At 42.2% G+C, this 9,951-nt stretch overlaps 1 protein-coding gene across 1 annotated transcript; it reads right to left on the bottom strand.

Moving 5' to 3' along the window:
* Positions 1-138: 138 nt before the first annotated feature.
* LOC116930923 (F-BAR domain only protein 2) lies at positions 139-9,738 on the bottom strand. Its single transcript, XM_032938363.2, is given in 19 exon segments — positions 139-760; positions 844-988; positions 990-1,074; positions 1,179-1,387; positions 1,508-1,631; positions 1,716-1,877; positions 1,966-2,140; positions 2,211-2,334; positions 2,509-2,663; positions 2,728-2,891; positions 2,965-3,017; positions 3,102-3,238; positions 3,341-3,769; positions 7,910-8,135; positions 8,198-8,296; positions 8,375-8,596; positions 8,663-8,975; positions 9,255-9,346; positions 9,565-9,738. Coding segments are annotated over 19 exon segments (3,027 nt in total). The 5' UTR covers positions 9,592-9,738; the 3' UTR covers positions 139-674.
* Positions 9,739-9,951: the final 213 nt, after the last annotated feature.

The raw sequence follows: 9,951 nt of genomic DNA, 5'->3' as shown, positions 1-9,951 counted from the left end.
AGAGTCGATTATCGGGGCCCACACAGAACGGCAAGACAATCAACACTGAATGTACGTGCAACATCGAAATAGAAAGCGGATCAGTAAAGAGGTCACGTTCACAAATAAAAACAGAAAAATAACGATTAGCCACACGGATTTGTTTTTAGGATGTATATATAGAACAAATTGGCAGTTTATTTACAAAAATAAGTATATTTTTTGTTTGTTTGTTTGTTTGTTTGTATCGTATTATGACCCAAAAAAGTAAGAAGAAACAAGAGAACGAGAGAACTAGGGCAAATATAAGAAGATAAAGTGATGTCTTGCCCTTTTCAAGGTAAGGCAGCTTTACATGTAACAATTATTCAACATGCAAATCAGTTGGTTTTTCTGCTATTGCTGCTGAACAGGACAACAATTGGTTAAACCCGTTACTTTATTATTATTATTATTATATCATTATTTTTTTTTGTTGGTTTAAAAAGATTTGGATGAAATGGAGGAAGAGCGTCGACTCGGGAGAGACCGAATATTTTTAACTTTTCTTTTCTTTTTTTTTTTTTTTTTATAGGTATGTATACAAGAGAATATGTGTTTCTAAAAAACAAAGATTCCTTCCGATTCGATTACATGCGAGTTGGGTGAACCTTCGTGACTGGCTTCAAACAGGTTCCAAGAATTCCTTCTTTTCTTCAGCATTCGGTAGAAGTAGGGCCCGGTGGAGCCGCGTAGCGATTGTTCTGAAGAACTGAGGCCTCGGCTTCGCACAGATATTTGCCTTGATTTTGAAATGGGTTCACATGAATTGCAAATTGGCCAAAATAAAAAAAAAAACACAGAAAGACAACTGTCTAAACTAACCGGCTACGAAACGTCTTTTGACCAAGGATGTCCGGTATCCTGTCGAGACCAAATCCATTTCGGCACCAGACATGGTGGAACCATCACAACCAAAGTGAGCAGTGATTGTTGTGGGGCTACCTGAACTGCCGGTGACGTTGAAACGGAGCTCGTATTGAGCCCATGTTGGCACCATCCGCCTCCAGCGACATTTCCGGCAGCTTCCACAGTGCACGATTACTATTTCCCATCCTGCAACGTTAGGATACCGAGATTCCATCAATAAAAATCACATTAATTCAATCAAGGGACGAAACGAGAACAATAGGAAAGAAGAAAAAACACAATCGACTTGCCATTCTCCTTGCGGTTTGGCTTGCATCGACGTCACTGCTCCTTCGATCGGCACGGAAATCATGAGATTGCGCAGCGGTGCCGGAGTCACTTGGGCATGGGCGTTAAACTTATAGTCCAACCGCACGTCCGTTTGCGATGGCTCGCACTTCCAATAGGCTACCAAATGCAATGGCGCTGAGCCGGTACCACGTTGGGCCTTCACTTGATACTAAACCAATTTCACAAAGACGAGTACAGCCATTTTAGAAAGTTTTGAAAATTTGAACTCGTAATTTATGCAAATGAATGGGGGGATTCCAATCTTCTTCGCTATGCCTTGTAAATTTACCTTGAGGATATCCACATTGAAATAGGAAGCCGAGGGATTCTGTTCAGCTTGCCGCTTAAGGAGCAAAGTTAACTGTGGCATGTTAAAATGGAAGAGTGGCTCGACGCTCATCAGATCTTGTTCCCTAAAAGAAAAAAGGAACATAAGCGAGACGACAAATTTTTACAGCGACAGAGTAGAAAAATTAGGCCGGAGCGAGTAAACTCACATGTTGAGCACTTGTTTGTTAGGAACAACGTTCTCCAGATTTTGAAAATTACGGATACGGAATGATATGGGTGGTATGTTATGGTTAGGCTGTGCATTGATCAACTGAACCAAGCCAGCTGGAAACGAGAGCATCATGTCACCGGTAATTCGGACTTGGCACCTAAGGTGATCAATGAAGTGAAAGTCTTACATATTTTTGCATTTCTCATTAAACATCTTAAGAACATCTTGAGAAACAAATGACGTACCTCGCCTCGTCGGTTCCGCGGAACAAGGCGTGAACAACTTCCTGGAATGCTACTGCAAGTGGGATACTATCGACAGCGCCCGCACTTCCCCCTGAAGGCAGGCTGACGGTTAGTGGTGACGGTCCGGCAGATCTTGATCCCGGCCGGCTCAATGATGTTGGTGAGGTTGACATGCCTGCAACGAATTGGTACAAGAGACAGTTAGCAATGCGATACATTCATCGAATTTTGTTTTGTTTTGTCACCAGATCTAAAGTCGAGGCTAAGAACGGACTCGGCTCGTGGCATGCTAGTTGAAAATGCGTTGGCACTGGGAGCAGGTGACGACTGAAGTGTAAGCGGACTGGCTGCGGCCAAGCGGGCAGTGGCCTGTTGTATAACACAAGATTAATCCATGCGTCCCTATTACAACGTCCCTGCTTCCATTTCCAGGGGATCAACTTGGGATCTTCCATCATTGATCAGAGCCAGGATGTAATCCTTAAGCTCATTCGGAAGGTTGTTTTCCTTCTATTTTTATTTGATTCTGATCGATTTGTTTACCTCCATTCCTTTACGAGAAGGCGGCCGTGGGACGGCGATACTGCCGAGTGTAGGCGTACTGCCGCGGGAATTCGGGGCTGGCAATCTACCCTGTTTAGGAGGCAAGGCTGGAACGATTTCACCCACTTCATCAAATAAATCTTCACCCGCACATGCTGTTCAGTAAGAGCAATCAATTAAAAACAGTTACATCAAATACTTGAATGGATAAAATATTACCGGGTGTTGCTGTATTATGCCGATTCGAGGGCGATCCTGTCCCCGTAGGCGACATCATGGAACCGTAAAGGTGGCCAGGAGCGACTGTACCGGTTGGGGTGGATGTATTGGAATTGGTAGGGCTGTGGAACAGATTCAGACCGACCAAGTCGCTACTCGATTTCCTGTAAATTGCCAGAATGTTGTCATAAAATAAAAATTGATCGTCATTTATATATTTGCTTCTAGTTTCCTCACCCCATACTCAGTTGAGAAGTCGAATGGGAATCCATTGAAGTGTTTTTACGGGTCTAAAGAAAAAAACGCCACGAAGAGTTTAATGAAAAACAAGAAAAATCGTTCAAAGTTATAATTTTTTTGGTTAAATAGCTTACGGCTGTGTTAAACATGGACGTGTTGATATTGAATCCCTCAATGGTCGCCTTTAGTTCATCGACCGTAGCACTCGGAAGATTGGCTCCATTAGTGATAGGTTTAATCTCAACATGCAATTTTCGCTCTGGCTCGTCATCTATCAATCAAAAATTAATCCCAGTCAATACAATGACATTAAAAATGGAGTGTTCTCAAGAAACACTAAAAAGAGAAATAGAAAATCATGATAATTAATTACCCGAATCGGCATCGGAACTCGAGTAGAAACCGCTCGTTTTTTCCGCATTCCACGCTTCGTCTCGCGGTCGGATAGTATAGCCCTCGTCGTCCACTTTGACGGCACTATCGGATGCGGTGTCGCCAGCCGAGTACAACGGGCTCTCATCTTTTTCTGGCCGCTCTTTTTCACGCCCGAAACTGCTCGTATCCAGACCACTGCCGCCGCCACCACTTCCAGCCGTACCTCCAACTGTGATGTTGCCGCTGCCGGTGGAAATGTTGCTTCTTGCTTCGGCGCTAATGACGGCGGCACCCGCTGCGGTTCCAGTCAAGTTAGGCTCCCCATCACTTTTGATACTGGATGCATCTGAATCGCGTTTCTTCTTCGACACTTTACTCTTGTCCTTGTCTTTCTCCTTTCTGCGGTCGCGGCGGCTTTTGAGAAACCCTGCCAAAGTTGCCATTCGCCGGATGGTAAGCATTCCACAAACGACGATGAGAGGCGTCCGAGTAGGCAAATAAACAGGGCCAACCACAACAGCAACCAACCAACCGATGAAAACGAAACGAGGCCGAAAGAGAAGGGGAAAGAAAAAATACAAAAATAAATACAAGAGTCAGATATCAAAGCCCATCGCATTTCTGATTCAAGGGCAACGACTCTCCCGCGGGATATCCGTCCCAACAACGCCTCCTCTCACCCCCACCCCCCCATAGACTGGCAACGCAACGACAACATATTCTACATATTGACATCTAAACATCAAAGTAAAAAAAATTCAAACAGAAAGAAATAATAAAAAAAAAAAAAAAAGAGAGAGAAATAATGTTTTATGAAGAATAAACAATAATAAAGACAGCAGGGACAACATTAAAATGTGGTCGTCGTCGCCCGGTCAAGTTTCATCGATCTGGCCGGATCGATCACAGTTTAATTGTACCCAGACGCGTTCACTAGAAGAAAGTAAAAGGAGAGCAACGACCATAACAACAAGGACGACGGAATGTGACTCGCACGATATGAAAAGCGCAAAAGAGGAGCTAGCATGACACAGGAAATTGAAAAAAAAATCTAATAAATAAAGCAGGGTTGTCTACGAGGGTATGTTTATCTTTTAAGAACGAAAAATAACAAAAATAAAAAAGGAATAAGTTTTCTACGAAAAACGAAATCCATAGTTGTGTCCCATGTTGTACGAGGAGGAGAGCATGCGTTTTGAAACGACAGAGAAATACAAGAATTGATTTTTTTTCAAATGAGTTTTTCGAATCATTTTGTCTTGCCAGGGACAAATGAAAACCAATAAAACAAAACAGACGGTGAAAGAGAAAATATTAAACCAAAGCATTGTGTTGTTTTTGTTTTTTGTTTTTTGGGAGGGTGAATGATTTTTTTGTAAAAGAAGAGGAAAGAAAATAAAAGAGATAGAGGGAGCAAGTTTCACCTGCAGTCCAAGAAGCGATCCCCAATCCGGAGATGGAAGTATTGGCGGAGGACGATGTGGAAGAGCGAGGAGGCGATTCGTCTGTGATTTATTTAGAAATAGTTTTTGTTGTTGTTGTACTTAAAACAGTTGTAGTTGTTCGCTTGTTTTAAGGAGATTTCAACAAACAACAAGAGAAAATCACGAAGGAAATCATAACGAGAAAATATAGGCAGCTCAACACCACACCCATTCCAGGTTATAATCATCTGAATGAAAACTGAATTTCAAATGGCGGAAAAGGGGATGAATACAACAAAAGCATGAAGTGGGTAAAGATTCTTCCATTTTCTTTTTTTGTTTTATTCGATAGTATTTAATTTGAAGGGAAAAAAAAAGTGATTATACAAATCCACCATTTTTCGATCCGCGCCAGCCAGTTTGGCGCATCCGTTACTTCTTCCACTTTTTTTTAAACTCTTTTGCCTATGCAGACAAACAAAATAGCGTACAGGAGAGCAGAATAACTATAGTTTTGCGTAAACTAGCTGGTAAATTTTTAAAATTTAAATGTCCTGTCATTTTTCGAAATATCATGAACACGTCATCAGTGCATACCAGGTCTACGTCAACAACGAAATAAAACGACGACGGCGGACTGCAACGTGGAACAAGAATAAGAAACGCGGCAAACGATCAGCCTCAACAAATCGGTAAAAAATCAAATGACTTGAGTTCGAAAAAAAAATTTAACGGGTATTGGGGTGAGGGATGGATAGTCGCTAGGGCAAGGGGAATTTCGCCGAGCTACGTTAAAATAAAGGTGTCAGCAATAACTTAAGAGAACCAAAAAAATAAAGAAATGAAGAGAAGAAGAAAAGGGTAGATGTTTGAAAGACCGGGGTGGAGGTGTTAGATGAGAAAATCTCAGTGAGCGCCGCCGCCATTGTTGATAGAAAGACCGGTAGAATAAGGATCAGTCAGTTTAGAAAAGCAAAGTCCAAAGGAAAAAAATAATGATAATCTAGCAAAACAGCAAAAAGGGGGAAAAATCCCAGCATACAAGCAAGACGATTCAAGCAAAATGTGTGTTGCCAGAAATCAAGACCATCCTTTGCATAGGATATTCAGCAGCCTCTCATCCGCATTGTACAACCCGCTGTCACCATTCCGCGTCTGCTCGAGTTTATGCGAGTTAGAGTGGATGCAAGACTGACTTGATTTCAATTCACTTCTATTGATTGATTGAAGAAAAAAAAACGCTTAAATATCGTTATACTAGAATTAGGGATCTCAAACAAAAACCCTTAAGTGCGCAAGTTGACATCTCCCTGGGTTCTACATCCACTCGTCTTGCTGCCACTCGACAATGCTACAAGAAATAGAGTGCCCCGCGTTATCCCTATAAGAGCACGGAGAATGTAAGGTGTGTCACAACATCCGACAGGTCGAGTAGAAGGCGAGAAAAGTAGATAGTTGCAAGGCATTTGATGCAATTCGATCGACGAGTGTGAAACAACAAGGGTTGCGAGGAGAGAAGAAAGTCGGTGAAATTACATTTCGAGCCCCGCAAAGAGTTCCTGCTCCAGGATCCGATGGCTGACTGGTTGGTGGTCGACTCGGCCTCAGTGGGCGTTGCGGGAGCCGATCCGCCCAAACCCCGCCCGCTGGCGACGCTCACCACGTCCATAGATGGACTCATCGGTTCCTCGGCTGCCGAATCACCTCCTCCCTTGAGCGGACGAACCTTGCCTGATGCCTTCACCTTGCTCTTGCCTGCAGGAACATACACACACACACACACACAACCACACGACCGCACAGCGAAAACATGCCGGGAGTGTTTCAAGAATCAGTCCAATAAAAAAAAAAAAAAAAAAAAAAAGTCAAACACCTGCACCGCATACGTACACACTCACACACACACCCCCATCAAGTGCTGACTTTTCGTTTGTCTGCTCTCGCCACGAAGGCGGCTTTGAATAGAAACCATATAATCCCGAAAAATTTCTTAAAAAAAAAAAAATCTTTGGAGGAACGAGAAAAAAAAAATTAAATTCAAATGAAGGGAAAGAAAAATCGTGTCGGACAAGGGACAAGGTGACAATACATCTAAGCAACGCAACTTTCCTCGATCACAAATATCTAACCGTGCCAACAGATCAAACTACAAAATTAATGATGACAACTACTGGCCGAATGGATTTTTTTTTCTACTCAATTGTTTTTCTTGTTTACCTTGTCACTTGCCGAAAGATCCGGAAAACCCATTTCGTACTGTCTGGTAAAATGAAGGGACATTCTAGCCTTTTATGACAATCAAAAAGAGAGCGAAAGGAGAATTTTTCTTTTTCCTGAACAAAAAAATGTAGAAGAAGAAAAAAGGAAAAGAATAAGGAGAAGGGCGAACGTAAAACGAAAGAAGCTGTATATGTAAAATGCATGGGTGCTAGTGGCGCCAATGTTTAAATAAAAATAAGGTTTCTGTTGATTGGCGCGGCGAGAGCTCACGAGAAAGGGGGAACGTGTGTCAGTCAATTCTTTTACGTTTTCTTGTTGGAAAAAAAAAAATTTAGGAGCAAGGGAAAGAAAAAAAAAAGTGTGTGCGAGAGTGAAGGAACCTACCCTGGTCATTTGGGGAGGAAGAGGAGGAGGAGGTGAATAAGTTCAAGAGGGAAGTAGCACGACGGGAACCCTGTTTGCCGGCGACTCGACCACCTTCTTCGCTGTCTCGTTTGCCGCGTTTCTCCTTCTTCTCCTCCTTGCTGCTGCTGCTGATGAACGACTTCTTGTTTGACACCTTCTTCCTGGACTCACCTCCATCTTTTTTGTTTGTGATTGCGTTTTGGTTTTTTTTTAGTGTGTGTTTGTAACAGAATATCAATGGAGTTTCGCCATAGACACGAACACAAACGCACAGGTACACCAACACCGAAAGAAACATCAGTATGATCAAACACGTAGAGGAAACGCATAAAATTAGAGAATCAAGCAGCGGATCGTTTTAACAGGCGTCTAGCCTACGACCAGCGCTTGATTCGTAACGGCACTAAGCGCCACTGTAAACACTCAAAAAATAAACAATCCACGTACCGGCAACGAGAATAACGAAATGATAATAACAAACAAGCACCAAAAGGGAATGACTGATTTAAGTGCCCTACCTTCTCGAACCTTGCCCGTTGTGGACGTTGGCGCTGTCCACTCTTCCAAGTAATCAGGAAGCTGATTCGAAGTATTCGCTCCGAGTTGTTGATCATTATCCAAGGGGAATTCTTCAAACTCGACAGGTAACGGTTTCTCCATGCCAGTCATTTTGGATACGACAAACATGTCCATAAGTCGATCGACACTCAGGTCATCCCACTGCTGTCTAAGATCGACATGAACCTACACAAACAGGACAAGGAATTAGGGGGGATCGAACAAGAAACTTGTACACACCATCTCACCTGGCCCATAGCTTCGTAGTTGTTGCACAAGACGTTGACATAGCTATTGAGGAAATTCCGCATTTGACTTAGATGGCCTTCTTCCACTTCTTGAAAATGCTGCACGAGTACGTGGAATCCATTGATGAAAGTTAATGAAGATGAATCTATTAGAAGTAGGCAGACATTTTAAATTACCCTGCATGAGACGGTCATTTTTCTTTCGAAATCTTCCCGCATTTGTGCGTATTTTTCAACTAAGTTCCGGTAATCTTCAGCCGCTTTACGAAATTTGGTGTCGGCACGTTCCAAGTCTTTGTTCGATGTTGAGCCATCTCTGCGTAACTTTGTCAGCTCGCCGCCTCGTTGAAAGTATGCCTCTTTTGATCGCTGCAAGGTAACATTGGTCTGATTCAAAACCTACATGCAGCAAAAGAATACAGGTTACCAAAATCTACTGACATCTTCTCAAGGATGAAAATATACCTGAATAGCTTCAACTGTGCTGCTTTCAGACTCTTTGACAACTTTATGTTTCCTGGCTAACTCATCACTGTACTTGCCGACATCTTTGACCATGTCATTTAGCCTTTGGGCCATCTGTAATTGGAGCTGAGCCACTTTTTCACAGGAAGTCTTAAGCAATTGCCATAAAGGAGTGAATGTACACAGCGGTCCGACATTTGGGGCTCCATTTGTGTTGGTAGTAGCACTATTGGCAGCTGCGATGCTGGTTGACGAGCCACATTGTTTGGCTAGTTTACCTAACTGTTTGCTGTATGATTCCTCCAGCGAAGATCTAGGAATACAAGCGTAATTTAGATTCAAATTTCATGTTATGCCAGTATAATGTAAAAAAAATTATTAAAAGCTCTCAATTGGCAGTAGAGTATGAATATTCCGTTCAAGATATGCACTTAATGATGAAACAACTCATGACATAAAATACTGTTAGATTGTAGTAACATGGCAAATCAGATTGCTTGATGGTGGCCATGTGCTGTTACACTTGGGATGAACAGCTTCAGCTTGAGGTTACCCGAATACAACAGACATCAAGGTGGTTTTAGTTTGGTACCTTTCTCTGAGGAATTCCGCCAATTCTTTGCTTGCAACGAGGCCATACTTCATGTTATGATACAACACGTCAAATCCACTGTTCCTCTCTCCCTGTAAACAATAACTAAGTATAAGAATCCATGTTCCAAATTCTTCAATACACTTGTAAAATGAATGCACTCGAGAGAAAATTAGAGAATTTTGAAGCCTCGGGTCATGCCTCTATACAGCGTCAACAGACATTCCCCAATTTGCATTGTTGGTTACTGTAGTGCGTCAGTCGCGACTAAAGGAACGACTTAAACAATGCATTATGACTAGTTACTCACCCAAAAATAATCACAGAAATCCACCATTATGATTAATTAAATAATATTTTATATTTAATTAAGGATAAGGTTGACGTTCCCTTCAAAAAGCTACTACAACCCACCCCTTTGACTTTACGTTTTTGGGGTTCCGGAACTCCCCTCTCTCCTGTACAGTGTGTGCCTTGTTGCTTTGTAACTAAATCCGGCCTTCCCCTTAAGCAGTTTCGGTTCGTCGAATTTTTCTCTCTGCAGTACTTCAGCGCCACCTATGACATGATTTCTATCTCATTTTCAATAGTCGTCTTTTCAGAATTCAAGCTTGATACGCGAAAATTAGATAAAAGGCAACAAAATAAAAACTAGTTTAGGATGCCTATAGGTTTTTTTGGTACACGAAATTGATTG

Source organism: Daphnia magna, linkage group LG9 (assembly GCF_020631705.1).
Source record: "Daphnia magna isolate NIES linkage group LG9, ASM2063170v1.1, whole genome shotgun sequence".
NCBI classification, from domain to species: Eukaryota; Metazoa; Arthropoda; class Branchiopoda; order Diplostraca; family Daphniidae; genus Daphnia; species Daphnia magna.
Note: the sequence above shows the minus strand (reverse complement) of the source record. Positions and strands in the feature narration are given on the sequence as shown.